General features: G+C 43.4%; 1 protein-coding gene across 7 annotated transcripts in view; it reads right to left on the reverse strand.

Moving 5' to 3' along the window:
- Positions 1–25,074, reverse strand: part of dmd (dystrophin) — a 217,798-nt gene that overhangs the window by 41,996 nt on the left and 150,728 nt on the right. For all 7 annotated transcript variants that reach the window (XM_079185527.1, XM_079185525.1, XM_079185522.1 and 4 more), the window contains 24 exons: positions 24,754–24,876; positions 24,533–24,667; positions 24,150–24,302; positions 22,456–22,626; positions 18,508–18,630; positions 18,053–18,225; positions 17,821–17,956; positions 15,635–15,810; positions 15,292–15,439; positions 14,669–14,794; positions 14,259–14,408; positions 14,057–14,155; positions 13,857–13,956; positions 13,042–13,211; positions 12,789–12,906; positions 11,900–12,111; positions 11,588–11,742; positions 11,018–11,207; positions 7,011–7,183; positions 6,774–6,930; positions 5,722–5,833; positions 4,087–4,358; positions 3,074–3,220; positions 7–70 (listed from right to left, as the gene is read on the reverse strand). In XM_079185527.1, the coding sequence (XP_079041653.1) occupies positions 7–70; positions 3,074–3,220; positions 4,087–4,358; positions 5,722–5,833; positions 6,774–6,930; positions 7,011–7,183; positions 11,018–11,207; positions 11,588–11,742; positions 11,900–12,111; positions 12,789–12,906; positions 13,042–13,211; positions 13,857–13,956; positions 14,057–14,155; positions 14,259–14,408; positions 14,669–14,794; positions 15,292–15,439; positions 15,635–15,810; positions 17,821–17,956; positions 18,053–18,225; positions 18,508–18,630; positions 22,456–22,626; positions 24,150–24,302; positions 24,533–24,667; positions 24,754–24,876 (3,583 nt within the window). The remainder of the gene's footprint in view (positions 1–6; positions 71–3,073; positions 3,221–4,086; positions 4,359–5,721; positions 5,834–6,773; positions 6,931–7,010; positions 7,184–11,017; positions 11,208–11,587; positions 11,743–11,899; positions 12,112–12,788; positions 12,907–13,041; positions 13,212–13,856; positions 13,957–14,056; positions 14,156–14,258; positions 14,409–14,668; positions 14,795–15,291; positions 15,440–15,634; positions 15,811–17,820; positions 17,957–18,052; positions 18,226–18,507; positions 18,631–22,455; positions 22,627–24,149; positions 24,303–24,532; positions 24,668–24,753; positions 24,877–25,074) is intronic.

A 25,074-nucleotide genomic window follows, 5' to 3' on the forward strand; every position in this document is an offset into this window, starting at 1 on the left:
GCTCACCGTGCAGAAGGACAAAGTCCCTCTGAGCGTCAGTCAGCTGCTTCAGATGTTCATTGATGGAGATCTGATGGAAAGAAATGCATTTAGAAAGACGGATCGATCGATGGATAGATGGATCATTTTATGACCAAAACACAACTTTCAGCCATTATGTTTCCTGAAAGTTATGAATAGCTTTAAAAGGCAATGGTGGGAATACAATGAGAGTGATGTTTTTTGCGTGTGTATCAATGTAAACCATGACACAAAATATGCCTAAAAAAAAAAAGCAGCCAGTAGGAGTACACGGATGGGCAGACAGAGGGAGAGGAAGGGGAGGAGGCACAAAGACAAGCATGGAAGAGATAATTGAATTTGTAGTGGAGGAATTAGAGGGGCTGCAGTGTCCCGCGAGTCTCCTTCAGCTCCGAATGAGCTGTCTGTCAAGATGGAGTTGAGATGATCGCAGCAAATCAGCGCGGCTCTGTAGGTACACACAGCGAGGAGGGCGCCAAGCCCAGCGGGAGGCACGTACATTTATCCTGGCTCACACATTCTTTCATCCAAGGAAAGACTTTTTATTTCTAGAAGGATTTACAATATCTACTTCATGTGAGATATCACTGCATCACAAGAAATATGTTCAACAGACATCCGAACCCCAAAAGGTAATTCATACAAGAAACAAGCGTGCATAAATGTAAAGTGCTCTGGATACGACTGCTATATAAATGCACTCCATACCATTAAATACACTTTGGGGTCCATTTCCATGAGCTGTAATTGGCCTCTAGACAACCACAAGAAATCACATCCACAGTGCGGCGGCCACACTGACACTGATGTTGGTTTGAACTACTGTTTCAACTTCTTCATTATCAAAGGCACAACGATTGTCGTTCAGGTCTAAGCAGCAAAACTACAACTTCCTGGTTCGGTTCAGGAAAGAAAAGATTCTGGTGGGCGTTTCAATAAGCAGGCTAGTTTGTTACGTAACACAAGTTGTGTAGATACTTAATTTGAAATAAGTCAAGTTTGACTTTTGATTTCCAACGGAACACGAACATCTGTCTCCTGGGTGGAAGTAAGTATATAAAAGTTAAGTGACAATAACAATGATGTATCTCTATCCCCATTCATCGCATTACAATTTCTCATCACGCCTTTCTAATCTGATGTATAATTCACATAAAAAGACATCCGATGCTTGCAGGCTTGACAGCTCGCGGCATCCCGACCATCCCCGGAGGAGCCGGCGTGTGCTGTCATCACTGACGCTCCCTGACACCATGTTCGGTGATCTAATGTTCCCGGGCAACACATGCAGCTCCGGCCGGCATGCAGACCTTTGGCAGATACTGATTAGCTACAGATTTTTGTTCCAGGAGGTAAAAAATAAGTGAATCATTGAAAGCCTCAACTTCCTTTGATAGAAGTCTGAGGCTGAGGGACTGAGATGGGTTATTATTACCCAGCCTGAGTGGACAGCTGATGAACCATCCAACCGTTCATCCACACCCCACATAAGTCGGCCATGATGACATGTTGTTGGTATGGAACGGGTGAAGAAAATGAAGATATGACAGTAATGACCGGTCCTTTTTTTGGGATGGGTGGGGGCTTTGATGTGACATGAGGCTAAACGATGACATTACCTTCGAGTCCACCTCACCCAATCCATTTCTGTCTGAGTTGCCTTTCCCCGTATCCATGGTAACCTAATTAGAGTTGTACAAACAAGAGGAGCGGGACTGTTGAGGAGGAATTTGTTGAAATTACTCAAGAGTGCACGATGTCCCTGCGCTGACCAATCAGCTTCTAGCTTTTAGGCACGACAGAACACTCTGAACCAACTAAAGTGACCTGAATGTGCAAGTACGCGCACACGCGCACACGCACACACACACACACACACACACACACCTACACACACACACACACATACACACACACACACACATCTATCTGTCACTGTGCCGTTAAAAGTGAAGCCAGAATTCCTGGGCAAACATCCCGCTTCCAATGAACCACCTGCAATGGAAACTGACTTTTGAAAAACTGGCAGTTAAATCCCCGTTTCTGTCCAAATTAAATACTTTAAAATTCCTTTCTTATCCTCTTTATATCAGCTCACGCGCGTGGAAATGAGTATCTCGCCGTCTCTGACCAACGGCTGTGTTTACGAAGCCGCTGAAAGTGAAGGATGAAAGTGAGAATCCTTCACTGTTATTCCTCGTTGCAGAGAATAACGGCCATTCCTCGTGTTTCTTTTGAATTTTAAAGAAATACTTCACCTCCAAAATGATCATTCGTATCAATGACTCACTCTGTGCTGTCTTGAATTCTTGAAGACAACTCTTTTTGAAGTATTTCTTTAAGTAAGCTCCATCCACTACACTGATGTTCTCACCTTCCCTACAAGACAATGTGTGTGTGTGTGTGTGTGTGCTAACATCTGGTCAGGTGCTAACTTCAGAGAGACCGTCCGTCTGGTCCCGTCACCGCGGTGTCACCACGGCGCCCATCTCCGCCCGTGGCTCCTCGGCATCGGTCGGCCTCTCTGGCAGCTGATTGGCTCTGTCTGTCACCCCCGGTAACAATCACTGTCTGACTTCCAGCGTGGCTGCCACCGGGTTTATTGAGACTGATGGAGGCCCACCCTGTGCTGCCTCTGATCACACATGGTGTGTGTGTGTGTGTGTTTTCTCCTTATTACAGCTTTAACAAAAAGTAACACCCAAACACACATGTGCTAACAGGTCCACGACACTTATCCTCAGCTGGATTTCTGATTCAAGAACGGAGAACCCACATTTAAACCACTGTCAAATAATAAAGCACATTAAAGGGAGCGACCGTGTTTGTGTGTGTGTGTCTAACAACAGGGTTCGGAAATAATTGCGGGGTAACGGGAAGGTTCTGGTATCTGAGCTCTGTGGGTGCAGACGGGTGCGGATTTGCAAAACTGGACTCCTGCTGGGCTCCGCATGGAGCTGCTAGAAAGAGTTAGTGATAGAAGTCTAGGGTAGCGGGACAAAGCTGTGGAGACTTGCAGATGAATGCATGTACAGCATCTGTGTGTCTGTACCTGGAGCAGCCTCCAGCGCGCGTTGAGATCGTCGATGCGGTCCAGGTTGCCAGGCGACAGCTGGATGTCGGGCGGACGGAAAGTGGACGCCAACTGGTTCATTTGTATTACGTCATCCTCAATCGGAGCGATCTCTTCCTGGAACTCCTGGAACACACACACACACACACACACACACACACACACACACACTGGAAATGAATTGTCAGGCCGTTTGTATTGCGCTGCATTGTTTGCAGTGATGAGAGGACAGATGGGAAACACAGACAGGTTGTTAGTAGCCCCCCCCCTGCTCAGTCGTTTCTCACCTCAACTCCTCTAACAGGGAGAAACAGATGCATCCATCATGTAAACCCCTCTTCTTCTGCATGTTTAATGCTTGCTGGTGTATGGAAAACACTGACAGGCTTAAGTAGGATTAATGCTACTATCGCTACAAGTGTAACTATACTGGTTGATAGATGCAAGGTGGGCTTACTCGTCTATGTCTTACATGATGCGTGCAGAATAAGGGGAAGGTGATGCACATCTGTGACTGTTACATATGTTTTTTAAATATGCCGTGGAAGCATTTAAACACCAATGAATCATTATCAAATCACTTTTTAGATCTTGGTACATTTACAACAAACAGGAGCAAAGTAATGTACTGCTGTGGACGGGGAAAAAACGTGTTTGTGTGTGCATATATCAATATAAATATATCTATAAATATATATTTAATAACTATATTTACAATATTTTCATGGCTTTATCTTGCTGTCAAAAAGAGGCATACAGAGTGGTAGCACAGGATTCCACCTGGCTTCGTCCAAAGCTCAAATTATTTTCCAAAAATCATGCAATGACACGATGATCATCTAAAAGTCACCAGTCTGTCAACCAGGATCTCACTTGCTTAGAGTGAATGTATCTATTCAGTCCTATTTTCTTCCCTCCACCTCTCGGGGCTCCTTTAATACTTTGATGCCACATGCTGCTCAATTTTTGAAGTGAGCGTCATTGGATCTGACCTTGACTCTGTCGATGTGCTCCGGCAGGGAGTTAATCAGCAGGGAGTCACCAACGGGTTCCCACGCCTCCTTCACCATCTCGGCCTGCCGCAGCTGTCCGTCCAGCAGGTCCTCCGCCTCCTGGAGCTCCATCAGCCGATCCAGAGCCAGCTCGAGCCTCCTCTGCCAGTCGGCCGAATCGGAGTTGAGCCTGTCCCACTTGGCCATCACGTCCTCGGCTTCTTTGCGCAGGACTCGCCCGACATTCTGAGCACGCTCCTCGGGGCCGATATCTGAGGGTTGTGGAAAGAAGAGGTACTGGATTAACATCTGGGGACAATGAAAGCAACAATCTGTATCCTCAAAGGCTGTGGCACACACTCCACACATCTAGAATCCCTTATTCTCTCCAGCACTACGTCTAATATTTAGATTCCACATGTCCTGATGAGGAGGAAAACCCTGCTGCTACACGACCATCATTACTTAGAAGAAGAAGAGCAACTCTATGTTGTATACATTCTGTATGTCTTCAAACCGTGCAGAGCTCTAACTGCTTAAGATGTGGGCAACCAAAAGCACAGGCTTTAGCTGTGACAATGAAGCATTAGCAGCGTATATGTCAAACCACTCAGGCTGTTTGTGAAGACACAGGTTCTGATGAATTTAAAGCAAGCAAAATGTCATTTTCTCAAAAGCACGGCGTCGATTCAGCTTCAGCGTCCCCAACCGCGGCCGGTTTGAAGGTCAAACGACTTCCTATGAGGAAGTAAGTGCTCGTTAGCAGCTGGAGTTCACCCTTTCTTTTCTGTGTTCTCCGGGTGCGTTTGAGTTTGGCGGCTGAATGGGTTCATTTGGGCCACAGTTAAAGTTCAGCTGCTTTCTACGAGCCTGGTAACCGGGCTGCAGCCATGGTGAGCAAGGTGCTGCAGGAAAGTCTGTGTGTGTGTGTGTGTGTTAACCCCCATGTGTGGTTGTTACCAAGCTGTTACTAGGGTCCAAAGGTCTGTTAAATTCACTTCATATTTGCCTTTTATGCAGGACTTCAAGTGCTAGAGCTGATCCTGGTGCTGCTCTGGTAATTAATGAGCTTTTATTCCTGTGTTTCCACATTTGAATGGCAGGTGCAAGGTGTGTTCAAATGTAAATAATCCAATCTAACAAAAGAGCTTATGCTGCTTACAACGCTCTTCTGCTTACGTTCTTAATCTATCCTATCGATGTGTCTTTTAAGGGACAGTTCATCCCAAAATATATATTGTTCCTCTTACTTGCAGTGCCATTTATCGATCTCGATTGTTTTGGTGTGAGTTGCCGAGTGTTAGCCATAGAGATGTCTGCCCTCTCTCCAATATAATGGGACTAGACGGCACTCGGCTTGTGGTGCTCAAAGTGGCAAATATAAAAACACATTTAAAAAACTCATCAGCAATGTCTCTTTCCAGAAATGATGACCCGGTTACTGAAGGTAATGAGTAGTCGGGTCAAGCTTTGCTTTATACTCGCGGCTCCGAGCATGAACAGAGGCGTTTACGCTCTATAAGACCTCCTGTTTCTAAAGCATCTCAGAACAAATTGGCCTATTTTCCCGGTTTTAGGTCTCCTTCCTGCAGCATCCTCTATGCAGACTTTTTTGGGAACATGTGTCTGTGTTACCCCTCTGCTCAGGTGATGGTGTCTCCCGGGGCAGCTCCGACAGAAAGACTCCCACATCGTCCAGAGCCTTGGTCACAACTGGCTCTTTGGCTCTCAAGTCCCTCCTGAAGCCCTGTGCGAACACACACACATACAATGAATGTTTTTAACTTTTATTGAAAGTAGCATTATGTAGATATTATTGTGGACATTTGAGCTTAAGACCTCTGCTTCAAGGATGCATAAATCAGCCTCAGGAGTCAACGTAGCCCACTGCGTGTATTCTGTGCACAAACACTGTTGGATTTAAGTGTCTCTTCAAACTAAAACATGTCTGGATTTATTATGCAACGCTTTGACTAAAAGCCTTTTCCCTAATGCATTTCTGCGAGAACTCACCATTTTGCAGACTCATTGTAGTTTTACACATGAAATGATAAAATCAGCAGAGCCAATCATCTCGCTTTTTTTTGTGCATGAAATGGGTTTTCCTTGAAACCTTTCCACAATACTTTGCATTTATTGTGAGCCTTTGATCTGTGTAATGTTAGTCAGGGGGACATTAAGTCTGCCTCAAATGTAAATGGATGCTTTTACAATGAAACCACAAAACTTTTATTACGAAAGTATCAAACAGGCTCTTTTCGTTGCTTGCTTACTGCACTGGTGCTGAAGGTTCCTAGACGTGTTACCTTCTATTATGACTCGGAGCTACACTCAGGATGGATAAAGACCAAGTAAGAACCGCAAGTTTTGCCACCCCTCCCAAGATTCATAATAATACAAATAAACTACAAATTAGATCAAATAATGTTGTGTCCTGATAGGATCAGAATATCAAATTTTCTAATAGCAAAACCCAAAGGTCCACGTGATCCTACGCTGTGCTACACTCTTCTTGGTAATTGTTTGGTTGTCTGTGGAATGACAGACGATCAAGTGCGCGTGTTGAAAAAACAAACAAAGCCAGATTCTGCAAAAATGTCACATTCTTCAGTATAAAATGCTGCAGAGACAAGCAGTCTAATTGTCCGTGTCCCACATAGTATGTGTGTGTGTGTGTGTCCTCCTACCCGGTGTGTGTCCAGCTGTGCCTGCACGGCGGGGACGTCCCCCCCAACAGGCGGCTCCTTTTCCAGCTGTTGACTTTTAAGCCTAAGCCAGTTCAGCAGCTCCTGCAGCGACATGTGGAGCCTCTTCCACGGGGCCATCTCTGAGTCCAGGTGGGCCCTTGAAACACAATCACAGTTGTTTTTTTTTGTCTCTTATGCTTTACATAAACTCCACGGCGGTCCAGAACAAAGACTCACCTCATGCTGAGGGTCTTGTTGCGCAGGTCGTTCCAGCGCTGGCTCATGTTGTCCAGACGTCTCTGGAGCAGAGCCCCATCCTCGGAGTCCCCCAGTGAGGTCACGATTCTCTGCCCGTTCTCATCCAGGGAGTGATACAGCTCTGTGTGGCTGTCAATCTCTGCCTGGAGGTCCTAGTGACACACACAGTAAGAGTTAGTGGAAAAGAAGCAAGAGCAGTAAATTCTGTTGGAGCAGACACTTTATTTTCTTGGTAATAGCAGCCATCTTTCAGGAATTCACTATTTTTCACTGCTTGAGTGCTCAGTAATGGGATCGGGATCTGAGAGAGTGATTTACTCTCTAAAAAGCAGCAACCACTAGGCTTGAGCCGTAATGCAGGGCTTAATGTATTGTGGATGGAAGCCTTTGTTGCGCTGAAATGTCATGATGTGTTAGTCAGCCTGGAATCAGCTGGTAACTTCGACAGCTGTAGTCCCACCTGTGTTCAATTTTCCAACAGACGATCCATTACTGAAACACTTAAAAGGAGTTGTATTTAACATCCTGAGCATTAGAATTTCAACACAAATGTCCCCACTGTGGGACTAATGAGGGATTCTCTTATGGCAGCAAACAACTATTATCTATGGAAAGATATAGTGGAGTAGCGGCCTGTCCCTCTGTGTGTGTTGTTTAGCTCAATCCCAGCCCTTTGCCTTTATATGGACTTAAACTTTAATGTCTTCACTGGTTTAATATTAGCTTGTAAACTGGCTACTTGTGGTAAAACACATTTCGTCTGTCAACTCCAGTCTGGCATCTGAAGTTGCTAATCGGACTGTAAACAATGAGGGAAGAGGAAGTCTTGGCTCAGATATGTTGTGGCTACACGGAAACCCCAGAAATAAAGCCCCTTTCTCCCAGAGGCTTATCCGACATCATATATATGTCATTAAAGAACATGTTCTTTCAATTTGAGAGCATGACTCGCTGATTTCACAGATTTTGAAATGCTTTTCCCCCAAAACCCCGTCCCAGCTTCATACAGCAGCTTATACAGACAGCATCGACATAAACCGTATCTCACTAGCACAGGCGACGGCTACCTGTGCGTTTAGCGCTAACTTGCTCCACTAGCCGGCACCGCTGCCCCCCCCCCCCCCCGGCACACCGACAGGAGGCCAATGTAGCGATTACAGCAAAAGACAAAATTAGGGTGGTGCTCTGGTATGCACATCAACTGTCTTCTTATTCCACAAGTCGTAAAGAAAGCGTTAGAATAGAGTCTTCGAGGGCGGAAGTGGATGAGCCAGGTTAAAGACTTTAGTTACATTATTACGTTGGGACAGTGAAGCGCATGCAGCCACGAGGCAGGGTTATTTCATCCGTAAACACTACACATGGAATATTATTAGTTGGGGAATTTCGGCAGGGTTGTTGTGTGTAAAATATCCAAACGCAGAGGACAACATCTGAGAGCATATGCAAATCAGGCATAACATTTCAGATGACGATTGTGGAAAATACACCAAACACTGACCCGTTCCTGGGTATGGAGGGAGATTTCTCCTTCTCTTTTTTAAATTACAGTTCAGGTATAACTATTTAAACATAAATCTACCATGCTGGAGCTAGTGTGGAGTACCAGATGCAGATCACTTGCATATATTTTGGAAATACCATAAAATATTAGTTTTGGAAAATGGTATACAACATAGATACTTGGATATGATATTATCTGTGTAATTTCATTTTCAGTCAGGAAAATGCAGAAGGTCTTTTTTGTGAGCTTAATTAATAACATTGCAATCTCTTGTTACGGGATAGGTATGTGGTAAAGTTATTGTTGATAGTTTGTAAAACAGACAAGGGGTAAAGTGGATCCCCCACCCCGGTACAATGGATATATAGAGACAGAGGAACTCTTCATACTGGAAAAACTGACACATTATTTGAAATTGAAAGTTGGAAGAAAAGTGGAAGAAAAGGGTTATTCATGACCCAAAACAGCAACAAAGACGACGAAAAGGACAGCAGACCATTTGATCAAACATGGAGAATGGATTTTAGTTTTCTGTATCATTTTGGATGTTTGTTTGTTGACATGTGCCTCCGTGGGTTTTACATGTTTCTACTTTTTCTTTCTTTAAAAAAGCAGAATACGCTCACGTTGAGATTTTTAGTTTATAGGAAAAGCACTTGTGCCCACAATGTGACAAGTTCCTGTTGCAGAAGCAAAGCGTGAATACAGCAAAATGTGTCCAAAGCTAGTGGATTTATACCTACTAAAAACCACGGTCAAACTCCAGCTGGTAGCATACGTCGAAATGACACATTCTCCTTAAAATAAAATGCCTCAATTCAGGATTACAATGCTTATTTGCAAAAGAACGCACTTGAGTTTCTTTCCCAACCTGAATATGGTAGACCTTCCTGCGCAGCATCCCCGAAACTTTTACTCTGGAATCCCAAAACTAGATGTCAAGGCGGAGAAGAAGAAGAAGAAGCATCATCTTCTGCTTCTTCCAGTCCTCCAAGATTAGCACTCAATGTGACTGCAAAGCACGCCCTCTGTTTAAATGCGTGCGACAAAGAGAGGGATTTGGAAATGAAGAGGAAGGGAGGGAGAGTCGAGAGTGATGGAGGGAGGGTTAGTTACCCATAAAAAGGGAGACGGAGTTGGAGGGTGTGAGTCAGTGTGAGTTTGAACGACAGAGAGGGTGAGAAAGAGAGAGGAGGAGGGGAGAGGCAGGGAGAACTTGAAAGGGTACATAAACTATATGTGCGCTCATTTTCCAATTAAACGTTATCTGCATTCAGTGTTATAGCCCGTGTGTGTGTGTGTGTGTGTGTGTGCTCCCTGGATGCTACGCTGCGTTGCTGCCCGCCATTATAATTGGACACAGAAGACTATCTCAGCTCTGCATACAGTGCTGCTGTTGTACTGACAGTGCGTGCACGTCGAAAGGAAGTGTGTATCTGAAAATGTATTTCCAATATGCTGCATGTGTGCAGCATATTGTGTTTCCTCTACAGTATGCATGAGTGTGTGTGTGTGTATGTGCATCGTGCACACGCCGTTCCACCAGAAAGTGTGTGTGTGGGTGCAGGGTGACGGCGGAGGGTCAAAATTTGTTCTCTCGCAGAACAGAGCCTTCCCTTTAACACCCACAATGCAGTGGGGGGATTTTTACATTTGTCTGCCAGGCACTGACCGGCCAATGAGATCTCTCTACACTGCTATGTCAGCATTCCTGTCATACCAGCCGGGACAGTCAAGGAAGACAATCTCAAACCCGCGGAAATGTGCTGAATGTCTGATAGATCCCACCCGACAAAATATTGTATTGATTTAACATGTAATGTTCCGTGAAAAAAAAATTTGAATTTCCGGCAACCTGTCAATCACAGTAAGCCCGCCCTAAAGCATACCCTGCTTTGAAACTAGAGATTGAGACCATAAACTCATAGAGTCATTTTCTCATAGACTTCTATACAACCAGAGGAGTCGCCCCCTGGTGGTCATTGGAAGAACGCACGTTTATTGCATCGTAAGTTTCTGTGAACCACGGATACGTTGAATCTTGATGTTTCCGAACTAAAAGTACGTCTCATATCAGCATTTCTATAAACGTGTATATCAACGTTAGAGAAAAGAACACAATGAGGCCTCAAAAAATGAATAAGAAGTCACTACAGGAATGTACTACTGTTTTTGTTTTGTTGTGAACTTTGTTGAGCATCCCTGTGTTGCATAATGACAATTGTATTTTATGTTTCTACTGGAATGAAAAGCTTTATTTAAGAGGTTATCTCAGAGCAGGAGGACTTTCCATACCTGTCAGGGTTCCAACAGAGGGATTTTGAGCAACTTTATTTAGTTGCAACCACAAAGGTGGACTCACACAGGAAAGATTTAGTCGCAGCTCTCCCTCAATTGGGGCTGGGTGTCCAGCTGGGCCGGTCAGGTAGTAAGAATCCTTTTCTTTAGAGGAAGATCTGAAATACACAACAGTGTGTCCTACCTTCCACTGTGCCAGCAGGTTCCTTCCTGCCTCCGGCTGCTCCTGCATTCTCTCTTTGTTGGTGGCGTCTATTAAAACGTTGCAGGTCGTCTCAGCCTCCGTCAGCCAATTGAGGAACTTCTCCAGGTCGAGGTATGACTGCTGCAGCAACTTCAGAGCTGCCTCCAGAGACGCCTCTCTGTCCGAAACACTGGAGACACACGCATGACAAGATACATGCTACCAAGGTGTACATGCTGCCAAATTTCTAATGTTTTTTTCCATTCTGAGCTTGTTTTTTTCTGTTTTAAGGTTGAGTTTCATTCAAAAATTCTAACTAAGATTTTTAGTTTTTATTAAAAAAAAAACTTGATATAACTAGGTAAGTCCTAAGTTATCTGGACAGCTATATGTTTGAAATTCCCCATAATGAAGAACAAAAGGGTAGCGGCAACTAGCCGTCTCCTACTGAAGCCTCAAGAGAAAAACAGGATTTTTATCTGAAATATAAACATAACAGCCTCAATATGTTGCTTAGAGTTATAATCCTAAAGCTTTATCTACATATATATCTGTCTTCAGTGTTCTTACCGCCTGTTGATGTGTGTCCAGGTGGCCACCATGTTGTCGTTGACCTGGGTGACTTTGTGCGTGTCGTCATTGGCGTACAGTGTCAGCAGTTTGTCAGCCAGCGCGTTGGTTTCATCCACCTGACCCTGCCACTGCTGCAGCTCCCTCGCAAAGAGCTGAGGCAGAAAGGACAAGAACTGTCAATGTGACGATTCCCTCTGTTTATAAATCTCACATGCACGGTGGAAAAACCGTGTGTGCGTCTAAATTATGAGTCATAATTATGCTAATTTAGAGAAAAAAAATCTGAGAGTGTAAAACACTTTGCCTGACCTTCAGCTCGGCGTTTTGTTTCTTCAAGTCCTCCACCGTGTACGTGATTTCCTGCCAGGACTCCATCTTCTCACTGGCCCGCTTGATGAGGTGATCCACCCCCTTCTTGGAATCCAGCCAATCAGCGGAGTCCTGCTGCATGTTGCGGAGCTGCTTCATCCTGTCGTAGAGTTTCGTCTGGGAGTCTTCCCAGTGAGTCTGAAGCCTGTCAACTACAATGACAGAAAGAGTGAAAATGGCAAATATATATATATATGTAAATATCAATATAGCACTTTCAACATTAGTATGTTCAGTTTAAGCTTGAAGAAGAACAAGACTAATCACAGCTTATAGCTAGCTTAATGTGGGCAGACCGCAGTGGTTATCACCTCAGTTTTAGCTAGCATTGGAAAGCTAATGGCTCGCTCTGGGTTCTGCTTTGCACAAGCATGATCTGACGTGGTTGATTCAAGGCATTCTTGTCAGTGTACAAAATATGTCAGTATAAAATATTAGGTCCAGAAAAAAGTAACTGGCGTAGTTATTAGGGTAAAAGAAAAAGTATGGGCGCTGGCATACTGTCATTTTATTTCAAAAGTCATAAAGAAAGCAAATGAAGTACATAATAATGCCTAGTAGGGCAGCGTGCAAGCATACGGTTTGAGCCAAAATCCACACGAGCCAATAATTAAAATATACAGCTTTCATGATAAATAGCATATGCAGACTCAGTAAATATGTATATAAATATAAGATGTAGCTTCATGTGGGGGAAATCCTGTCAGTCTGCTTGATTGGATAGATTTGTACTCATAGCTTTAATTTCTGTAGTTGGGAAATGTTGAAATACAATTTGTCACAAGATTATGCGTGTGTGTTTGTGTGTGTGTGTGTGTGTGTGACATACTGCGTTCAGTGATAGCGTTGCGGGTCTCCTGGTTGCTGGTCTTGTTCTTCAGGTTCTGTGCTGCTGTGACCTGTCGCTCCAGCAGGGGGCGCCGCTGGTCCAGCTCCTGCAGAGACACCTGAAAACACCAGAATCAATCTCTGTAATTTACTGATTCATTTCCGCATTGATTAGTGCACTTTAGCAGATCAAATGAATCATTGCTTTGTACATGGACCACAATAATTGCTTCAGTGATCTCTGAGGTCCTGACCTTAAGCCCGCTGATGTTGTCGTCGATGTCCTCCATGTCAGCCACCACCACGCGCTTGTTCTGCACCATGTTATCCAGCATGGTCAGCCAATCAGTGAGCTCCGCCCAGGACTTGTTGAACTGAGCCAGCGCCGCAGATTCAGGCAGGGAACTCCCTACCAGACTTTCATCTGGGACACACACACACACACAACGTTTAAAACCACTTATTTATGTCCAGTTATAGCAGGCGGCAACCACCGGTTCTGCCGAGTGAAGCCAATGCAGAAGTGTCTCGAAAGTTGCATTCTCTCTAATGTCCACCAGGGGGCGACTCCTCTGGTTGTATAGAAGTCTATGAGAAAATGACTCTACTTCACTCTTGATTTATTACCTCAGTAAACATTGTAAACATGAGTTTATGGTCTCAATCTCTAGTTTCAAGTCTTCTTCAATACAGCATGATGTTCATTTAGTAAAATATGGTCCATTTAGAGTCAAACAGACCATAAAGCAGGGTATGCTTTAGGGCGGGGCTACTGTGATCAAGTCTTCCATGGCTTGTTTTGATTGTTGGGAGGATAAATATATATATATATAGAAAAAGTTCACACCTGAGCAAAAACGTGCAGAAACATACAAGTAAACCTGCAAACAGACCGTATTCACATGGCGGCCATTTTTACCTAACGCCGCGCTCATTTTGTGAAGGAATCTCCCGAAAACTAGTCAGACTGTAATGGACAGCTACAGCAATATAATAGAGACCACGTATTGCATATGAACATGTACTTAAAAAAATGTATATATATATATATATAAAAATGAAGTCTTACTGGCTTTCTTTGCCACTAGCAGGACAGCCGTCCTCTCCTTATGCTGCCGCATCAGCTCCAGGATCACAGTCCAGTCCTCCCTTATCTTGATGTACTTCATCTGTCACCACACACACACAGTTACAGATGATTGAGTTGCAGTGATGCAATTAAATGCTGTTATTTTGATATGGAAACTTCAGGTGGGGAATATTCCTCACCTTGTCCGGTTGGCTGTGAGGACTGTCCTTGTACAGTTGATCGGCTCGCTTCAAAACTAACTCCACTTCCGGCTGCTTTGCTTGCACTTCCTCAATGAGCTGGAGAAATGAACGGAGAAAGGTTTGATTCTAAAGGACCGGAATTTATTTTCTCAAAATGGGGCATTACTGCTGTGTGTGTGTGTGTGTGTGTGTGTCCCACCCTTGCTGGCGCCTCCTCAGGGCTGTGCTCTAGCTTGTCCCTGGTGCTGGACGTCCAGCCTGAAAGGGCGTCCAGCTGACCCTGAAACTTCTCCAGCTCCCTCAGCAGACCCTCAATCTCCAGCTGACGCTCAGGCAGAGCCTTGGACGCCTAAACAAGGACAGACTGTGATTTATTACGGTAAAAAACACTCTTTTTTTAAATTAAGGAACTTGGAAATGTTATCCTGGCAAAACATTTTGTATTCACTTGTTCTTAAGACATAAACCATTTAGATAAGACATGGATAACATGGATTTTTTTGATCACTTGCCTCTCAGGGCTTCTGTATTGCACTGATGAGAAAAGATGAATATTCAAAAAACGCTGGCGTACTGTTATCCGTAGTGTTCACAGTGGCTGCCGCTAACCTGAGCCCAGCGCGCGTTGATGATCCTGATGTCTTTCTGTCTCTCAGCAGGAAGTGTTATCTGCTTGTGTTTGGAGTTCAGATCCTCCATCGCCGCCCTCTTGACAGGAAGCGCCTCCACATGTGCCTGACAAACACAAACACACACACACACACACACACACACACACACACACACACACACACACACACACACACACACACACAGAAAAGGTCATACACGCTGAATTTAATAAGAAATAATTGCAGCAGCTCAATGTAGGGCACAAGCTCTCTCAACCTAATTATCTAAACTAACAAAAGACACACACACACACACACACCAACGTGTTTTCGAGTTTGGATTTCAGAATGAAACATTATAGAATCATTGGAAAACATAATACCGTCTAAATTGAATCAACAAACACACACACACACACATAAGCACATTAAAATGTTCTTTTAACGCAGAGTGTAATAATAAAGAACTGTATCTCATTTACACTATGATAGCAGCTAAATTAACTTACACTGATCAACACACACCCACGCATGTAAACACACACACACACACACACACACACACACACACACACACACACACAGCTCATTATGACTGCCGTGTTGTGTCTCGATGGATACCTGGACTTTGCCCAGAGTGTCTCTGATGTGCTGTGGCTCGGCCGGCTGCAGAGGGATGGCCAGGACGCCCTCCGCTTTGTCCAGCCAGCCCAGCATGGAGCCCATGTTCTCCTGCAGCTCAGCGGTCGCCGTGCGAGCCTCGGCAGACCTGCAGGAGTCGAGAGCGGCAGCAGGAGAAAAAAGGAGGGTGAGATCCAGGCCAATGTGAGCTATAGGTGGCTGTCATGGGAGAGCACCAATGTGCCGACAGAATATTCCATTAAAATGCACTTTCAGGGACATTTGTAAATGAAACAAACATTGGTTATTCATGAACAGCAACATGACAGACACACACACACACCTTCTCTTGCGCTCGTTGAGCTGCTGGCAGACGTTAACCCAGCGAGCGCTGAGTAATTTAAGCTGCATTCGGAGCCGCGAGGCATCGTCCGGCGTGCTCAACTGGCTGATGTCCTCTCCTGCTGAGTTTACTCTGCACAACACCACTTCCTGGAGAGGTATGGCCTCCGTCAGGTCCTGCACACACACACACACACACACACACACACACACACGAAGTGGATGATTTTTCTAATGTTACTTTCAAAGAAATAGCTTTGGCAATTTTGGGAAATGTGTTTTAAGTTATTTGCTGGGGGCTGGATGAGAAGATTGATACCACTCTCATATGAAGCTATAGGAGGTGGTTCAACTGAAACTGGTGGAAACAGTTAGCCTAGCTTGGTCAAAAATGAGCACATACATCACAATCTGTGGTATTAAGGGAAATTGCGTGCTGGAACTTTTTCTTTGCCTGGCCGGTCGCTAAGCTAAGGTAAGCTAATCACCTCCTGGCTTTAGATTTAGTGCAAACTTCTTCAATATTTCCTCAAAATCACAGACTATGCATTTAAATGCATTTTTTGTTGTTAAATGTGAGCCAACCATTTGAGGTTAGGCTGAGTCTCCACAAAGTGAATATGACGCCCGCACAAGTGCATCAACACCATTTCATTGAATGAGTGTGTGCTTGTACAATGGGGGATCAGGATTAGGTGCGGTTCAGGCGGCAGCTTGTGTTTTGAGGAACCAGATGGTTCTGTCACACACACACACACACATACACCCACACACACAGGTTGGCACTTGATTGTTACTTGGGCACTGCGTCCTCATGGGCAGTGCGAGCTGATCACAGCAGCCCAAAGGGAAGTGGGCATGTCTGATGATGCACACACACGCATATAGCAATACTTCATATGCGTCTGAGTGCATCAGTTTAACCACAGCAACCGGGAATTAAAGTCAACTCATTGAAGCGTCTGTGAAAGCATCCCCTCGTACATTTCTAAGAATGATCCCCTCATACATTATTCATCCGGGTCTCGGTGATGTAAAAGCCCGTTGTTCTTCGCGTGTGTTAAATTGCTTTTCGTAATCCTTCAATTTCAGCTTTTGGGGTTTGAAATGTCGAATTTGATGACGTCATACTGTCAGCCTAAAATAGAAAGTGTTTTGTTTGTATTGAGGCTGACTGCACAGTCGGACACTCACTGCCTTTTCCTCTTGACAACTGGCATTTGGTGAAAGCATGCACGTGCGTGTGTGTGTGTGTGTGTGTGTGTGTGTGTGCTATTGATTACTCACAGCGATTTAATGTCATTTATTGATGTCATTTCATGTCATGTTCTTTTGGGCTTGCTGTTTTAGGTGTTATTAAGTCATGTATTATCAAAACACGCTACATTTATGTAGTGGCGTACTAAAAGAATAAATAGAAAGAGGCACCAGCTGCATGCGATGGTGCAACAGCAAACTGGAGGGATTTGATCACGCTTTCTCCATTTTAAGGTCACACATTCTTGCGCTGCATCTCGTTTTTTTTCCAGTCAAACGGCACCCTGGAGGAAAAATTCATAAAATGTTCTTAAAGAACACCATAGAAGGCACAATGGCTCACCGTTTAGCTACCATTGGGGCATCCAAGAGGGCTGTGTTTTCTTAAAACATGGGGGCACCAAACAAACATTATTTTTAGGAAAATCCTACTGTGTCTTTAATACACATATTGTATGGGTAAAAACGCATGATACACATGAGAAAATAATTGTTAATAAAACATGAAAAGACTGAATCGTGGAGTTTTTCACCGTTCTTTTTGTTGGGTGGTTAAAAACACATTTTTCTGTGTTGCGATGAAATGCTTCTGGTGTATATTTAACTCATTATTTAACCAGGAGATGATACTAAGATGTTTCACAACAAACAAATGCAGAAATGAATCACAGTGACACATTTTGATGTCATGGATGCCAGATCATGTCTTGATATGACGTTAGGTCACATCTACTGTAGGTCATGTCATGTGCTACTTCATGCTGCAACAGGGAATGTGTCTTTTGGACTCCTGTGCCATTGCTCAAGGGCACTTTAGCAGTGTTGGTGGACACTTGAGACTAAATATGACTCAGCTGGAATACATCCAGCAGCTTTCAGGGTACGATCGGCCGTCTGTGCAAACCGTGTCGGCGGGTAAATGTGCGTTACCCTGAGGTGCAGACTGTGTCCCGCAGGCTCATTCTCGGCCAGTCCCAAAGCGCTCTCGGCGTCATTCAGCCACTCCTCCATCGCCTTCTGATCCGAAACCAGCTTCTGCCACTTGGAGCTGCAGTCCTGCCAACGCCTACAAACACACACACACAGATTTTTCATTCAAACTCGTGCACAAAACGAGTCAATATTCACGCGACCCCCGCGCATCGCTCCACCCCCTCCTTACTTCAGCCTGTCGTGGTAGAGCTTGTTCAGCTTGTCCCAGTTAGTGTTGAGGTGGGCGGCGGTCTCCTGGATCCTCTGACCCTCCAGAGGCCGAGCCCCAGACACCATCTCCTCTCTGCGGGCCAGCGCTCCCTCTACTGGGCCTCGCAACTCGTCAATGTTCCCCTTCACCTCCTGTGTGGTGAGTGGAGTTTGTTACCTCAGGACAGAGCCGGGCTAAGGGTTTCCCCCCGTTTCCAGTCTTTATGCTAAGCTAAGCTAACTGGCTGTAACTTCATATAGAACAGCCAGATATTAGATTGGTATAAATCTTGGGTGTATAATGCGTATAACTGTTCACATGTGTGTATATTTGTCATTTCATTAGAACCTACGGTGTGATTACTCATGATGTTGTCACCTGAGAAATATTCTCATATTCTTGCTCTCAGGCACAAACATTAAAGTGGTGCTGACCTTCAGGCAGTGCTCTTGCTGAGGCAGGTTATAATACGCTGCAGGCCAGTATTCAGGAGAGTTCAGCTTGAAGTCCGTCTCTGACACCGAGCGCAGCAATGCCTGCAGCTCTGTTACGTACTCCTGGACACACACACACACACACACACACACACACACACACACACACAGGAAGGTGTAGGGAGGTAGATCAGAAGAAGAAAACATTATTACTTCACACAAATAACGTTTGATATCAATGCTTGTTCATGTATCTAACCAGGCAACATCTCAAAGCTAGCTTTAGGGGAAACAAATCTGAGTTTCAACTGATTGAGAAAGCGATCTGGGACTTCAATTATTAAATGAGTTCACCATGCAATTTAAAAAAATATATATATATAAGAATATCTATATCTGCATGAGCCCTGAGAGGCAATTGAGAGTGGGGATCCATTTCCAAAGTCTGATTTTGTTAGGTAAAAAAGGTTTTGCCGATATCATTTCCCATGGTACTTCTGCAAGAAGCTGAATTGCGCCACTATATAGGACTAAAAGCATTTATGTTCCCTCTAAAATCCCTCACTTGCCTCGCAGGGCTTCCGTATAACTCCCATCTATAGAAGACATACATTTAATATGAACAAAAGCAGAATTTATTTTGTCGCGTCTTCCTTTTTCCTCCCACATTTGTGATTTTGGGCTTTACAGAATAAATTGAATTGTATGAAAATAACTTTATTACTTGTTGTAGATACATTTTTAGATGATGAACTAGAAGCTTTGACAAATGAAGCCCCCAGATTGTTTCACGGAATATTCCTACCCAAACACATTAGTAATCTGCATTGTGTATCATGCTAGAGCATGCAACCAATTAGCTTAGCTTACCACAACTTAGCCAAACATTTTTACACTTACAACTGGTTTTTGTTTGGATTTAACAAATGAGCTACAACATTGTGTTTTGAGGTTTGGTCTGGTATGATGTCATTGTTTGAACTATGGGACAAAGCTACACTATGTTGGCTTCTTCCCCTGCTTCCAGTCGTTATGCTAAATTGAGCTAAGTGGCTGCGGCTTCATATTTAGTGGCACTGATCTTTAGAAAATAGAAATTGTAAATGCAAACTATTCTATTAACTATCAACATCTACAAATCCAACTGGGCTAAGGTCATATGTTGTGATCACACGCTCTAGAGCTAAACTGATGGTTGTTAACTGGTTAAAGGATGGCTTCACATCTGTCTTATGTATGTAAGTATGTCTTAAACATAATTCATCTGGAATTAGCAAATTAAGATTTTACATACAAATTATGGTAAATTATGGATTGTTACTATCCACTAATATTCAACTAACATATTAATGACTGACGGGTGCTTCTGTGGCATAATGAGTACTTTTACTTTTGCTAACCGTAGCCTCCAAGCTACTGGTCATACCAGACCAGGTAAGGCTGAAGCAGTAACAGCCCTTAGTGTGCCGATGAGAGCACGGGTGTGCTTGAGTGCTTGTAAATTTAACTTTGGTACGGTAAGAAGAAGAATCTCATCACGTCTTTTAAAAGTGACAGTCTCACTTTAAGTAGAGGCTTTGAATACGTCTTCCACCACTGCTATGTTACAATACCACAGGCCATCTGTTTGTCATCTTTATATGTGTAGAATATAGAATTTATACACAGAATTAGAACTGTGCATCATGTATCCCATGGCTTCGATTAAAGTTCAAAAAGGCCAGGGACAGCCAGTATGGACAGGAGGATTCATGACATTTACCATTTCTTCAACGTATATGAGTGCGAGTACTGTTTCATTAATAGGTGAACTCATCCTTTAAGGTCTGAGGGAAACATTGTGGCCATGACTGAATCAAAAAAAGTATTTGATATATTTGATTTCCACGTTTGCAACTAATGAATTTAACCCAGTGTGACAGACTCACACATTATCCGTCATCTGATGAATCACATTCATAGTAAAGGCCCAAACCTGTTCTCAGTGTACACACACATAGACCCACCTGTTCACACATTGCATGTTTAATTTGGAGCCTTTTTAGACACGTGTTTATGATTTCAATGTGTGTTGCTGAGACATGAGAGCAGAGCAGATCTTGGTGATGAGAGGAAGAGCTTTAAAGTAACATGTGGTCTGTCTTGTAAGTGCCTGATGTCGCTCTTCAAGACACAAAGAATTAGTTTCTTCAGTTTCTGCACACCGAAATGTTTACGCTCTAAATGGCTCTTACGCTCATGATCGAGTCTACTCTCCTCCGTCTTCTACATCACTTGGACTGAATACACATCTATACTGTATTTCTTTTCATAAAAAAACCCAGCCTGGAGAGTATGGGAAAGTAAGTGCACCCATTACTGCTCAAGGGTTCTTCATCAATGTGCCGAAGTGGCTAAACAGTTTGAGTGGAGCAGCTCAGAGGCCCTACTGTACAACACTGAGACAGAGTGAGTGTGTTCAGTCTGTGGGCTCTTGGCAACTTAAGATAATGAAATTTGTGCTTATGATTCCTCTCAGTGCGCCTGAAGAAATCAAAAAATCTGACAGTTCAGATGTGCATTTGTCCAAGTTGACACCATGTGGTGTTAGTGTAAGTGGTTGATTCACGTGATTGGTTGACAGGATACATACATCTTCAGTGGTCGTCAGATCAGGGAACTGTGAGGGTGTAATGTGATTGGTTGGCAGGCCGAGCGGTGTGGTGTGTGTGGGGGGGAAGCATGCGGTGACACAGAACGAGACAGAGCAACCAATGAGATTTGGACATGTGACCGTGCTTCACATGACCACAATAAGACATGTAAATGAGAAGATGCAAAAGAAAAAAAAAGGCAACTCACATTTTATTTTGAAAGGAACAATATAGTTCTGATTTAGATTTTAAGTAACTGTTTTAAACTTATTGAAAATTACTCAAATGAGCTTCATATTATCTTGAAGGTTAAGTCTGGTGATATTGGTCTTTTCATGGGATCATGGGACAATCAGAAAAATATAGAATAACACCAAATAACCCAAATATAAGACATTTATTGTTAAAGATGAACATAGAGAAATGTCTTTAACTGACTGTATATCAGTGAACTTCCCTACATTGTGTGATATACACTTATTTTCCTGCCTTTTCCTGCCAATAGTTAGACGAGTAGATCTGAGGTGTTTTCCCAAAATGGGTTGACAGGTGTTGGTATTATCAGGTGTTGGTATTATCATTAGTATCATTACTCAGCTCAGACATGAAATTGTAAAATAAATCTAAATACAACTTAATGGTTGAAGAAACCATATTTTGTTAAACTGTGAAGCATAAACCTTTACACATTGTGGGGGTTATGAATAAATGGCACAAAATTGCTAAATACTCGCCGAAGAATATTATAAGGCCTGTATACGGCTTTTATTGTGAAAGGTAAGAACAATAGGAGTGGTTTTGGTATGCGCTGCCTTTGTCAAGGTGGAAGGACTAATAAAGTTTGCCGTCTAGGTTCGGACTAGGGAGCTTTTGAGCTGATATAAATGTAGATTTAATAAATTGGTTGATGCCTTTATTCACAGTGTCAAAGCTCAGAAAAACAATGACGTCGCTCTTTCGATGCGTAATATCCGCGTTCTTCGTGAAAGTATTCATGAAAAAAAAAAATATCTTGACTTGTGAATAGATCGCAGAAAAAAAACGTCCCCCGGTGTGAAAAGGCTTTAACATGACTTAGTAACAAACTAAACTTATTTGTTATTCTAGAACGAATCGTAAACTAGGATGTTAATATTGAGCCTGCTTAACACATTTTGAAGGGGATTCATTTCAGATAGTTGTTATTGGAAGCTCTTCAGGCTAATTTCATGCATGAAAGAAGTAGTATTAGTATGATAACCCGGTCTGATTAGTATAGTATTCTCTGTTAGTACTGTAGATATACTGTATAGAAGTCGTGCCTACTGAAACTCACACATTGTCTCTTGAAGGGTCTGAACTTGCCCTCCACCTCAACCCAGCGCGTGTTGAGCTGGAGTTGGCGGGGCTCCACTAGATTGGCGGCTCCAGCTTCTGAGAGCTGATTGGCTAAGCCCTGCACCTCGTTAAGCTCCTCCTTCTTCTTGTCGAACTCTGTGCCAATTTCCTATTGGACAAAATCAACCATGGGGGGGTCACTTGCTATTGGCTGAGCCCGTGGGGGGATGTTGAGTAATACACATTCACAGACACACACACATACTCATACAGATACACACACACACACACACACACACACACACACACACACACACACACACACAGTGATCATACATAATAAAAATAATAAAACATTTACATTATTCACTCACTAGCACCCACTCCAACAGACCCACAACACATTGAGATATCATGTTTGTCAGTGTCAAACATTCATTGTATGTTAATATTATACTCTATGTATCAATCCACATCAAATAAGAAAGTGGTGCTATAATTAGGAGGCGCACACTGCCTTCAGACTTTATTTACATTGAGGAGTACAATAACTGGCCTTTTAAATAAGTACAGAGAAGTAAGTGCGGGGGGGGTAAACTGGGGGAGTGCGAGGGCGAAAAGAAGCATGGAGAGACAGGTAGATGAGCAGACAGACAGACACACAGACAGCGAGGAATCTCAGTTTGCGGCAATGACAGGGGGAGTCTGAGGCGAGCGAGTCAGACGTCCGCTTAGCGAAATGTCATAGTGATCATCTGAAAGTGAAAGACACACATACAGAGTCAGGCGGTGGTGGGGGGGGGGGAGAAAAACAGGTGGAGTTCAGGGTTCCTCCGTCAAACCTTTCCACATCAACACGCAGACTCAACGGTGTGTAGCATTAACATCAATGTATTATCATGTACAGTAAAAACAAATAATAAATAATATGACACATCTCACTTGGTAGTCTCATTTAGTGGCTTGTTAGCGACCGACTTTTTTAAACTCTCAGTACTTTGTGATTTCTACTACTACTAGTATCTACTGACGTATTTTATATCTTGGAACAATCTTAGAACCAAACATTGAAATTGTTCCCACAGCACTCTATCATAGATGGTTTGGTATAATTGTTGAAAATGACATTAATAAACATTTAAAAAATGTCCTTATATCTACTTACAACTACACCTGGTCTGTTATAGTGTGTTATAAACCATTTATTAATTGCTAATATTGTGATTGTCAATGCTATTGCCATTTCACAAATAATTTAGTCATGATTTATTGATGTTAAAATGCTACACAACACTGTTTAATGAGCCTCTTATTAACTCAGCGCAAAAGAAATCCCAGATAAATTCTGCCGTCTCCTACTGGGCACAAGAATCAATCTGCAATAATGTCTTTAAATAGATACGAGGAAGATTCAAAAAGTCCTCTTCCCAAATGAATTATTGCAAAAGGCTTGACACCAACCCATTTTTTTATCAAGAGGAGAGGTGAAAAACAAAAGTCCTTTCACTCTTATCATGTCCCAGGAGGATGTAGAATGAGAAAAGATGAAAGATAGAAAGTGAGAGACAGACGGTGTGAGATGAAGAGCTGGATGATGAGGAAGGATATCAAGCTTCATTGTCATTTCTTAACATGGCAGAAAGGCAAAGATATGATATTCATTTATGCATGAATGTGTGTGTGTGTTATCACCTTGACCCTCTCTCCTTCGGGGGGGTCGGGCAGTTGGTCCACGCTGCGTTGGATGTCATCCAGCCAGGCCAGCAGGTCATGTGACTTCCTCCTGTACTGGTACCACTGGGGAGCGATGGCCAACGCCTTCCGGTTCCTCAGCACACGCAGGTCCTGCACACACACACACACACACACACACACACACACACAGATACATCATCTTAATCATTGAGCTTTAAAGGTATTTTATCACCTTTGGACTGAGTCAGGCTAGCTGTTTTTTCCTGTCTTTATGCTAAGCTAAGGGGATAGTTGTGATGTTTAGAAGTGGGTTCGTATGAGGTACTCATAACACCGTGGACATGTGTGTTATAAGTACTTTAATGCACAAAATGCGTTACCTTGACAGTGCTGTACTTGCTGTTGAGCTGGTTGTGCTTCAGTCTGATCTGCTCTCTCTTGTCCTGATCAGGGACTCTCTTCTGTAGATTCTCGCCCTTCAACAGTAACTCCTTCACTGCACCTTCCTCACAGTCCTACACAACACACACACACACATGTTCAGTAGAAGTGCACACATAATATGAGAGAAAGTCATTATCCTTTAGTGTGCGTGTGAGACCTTGTTCTCCTGGAAGTCCTCCTCCTTGAGGTTTTCCCCCTGCTTGGCCTCCTCCTCCAGGAGCTCCAGCCAGATCTGCGCTTCGCTGTGGTATTGCTCCAGCTCCTTGGCTGATGCTGCCGTCTGCCACACACACACACACGCAAAGATGCACAGGCGAACAGACACAAAAAAAAGAAAGATCATTAGTGGCCAAGAGGAAGTAAATTTGTTGGAGAGGTTGGAGCAGATTTAGTGAGAGTTTGAAGTAAATTTAGTGTGAGAGTTTGAAGTCTGTTAAGTGAGGGTTTAAAGTACATTTAGAAAGAGAGTCTATTTAGT

Source organism: Pholis gunnellus (assembly GCF_910591455.1).
Source record: "Pholis gunnellus genome assembly, chromosome: 24".
NCBI classification, from domain to species: Eukaryota; Metazoa; Chordata; class Actinopteri; order Perciformes; family Pholidae; genus Pholis; species Pholis gunnellus.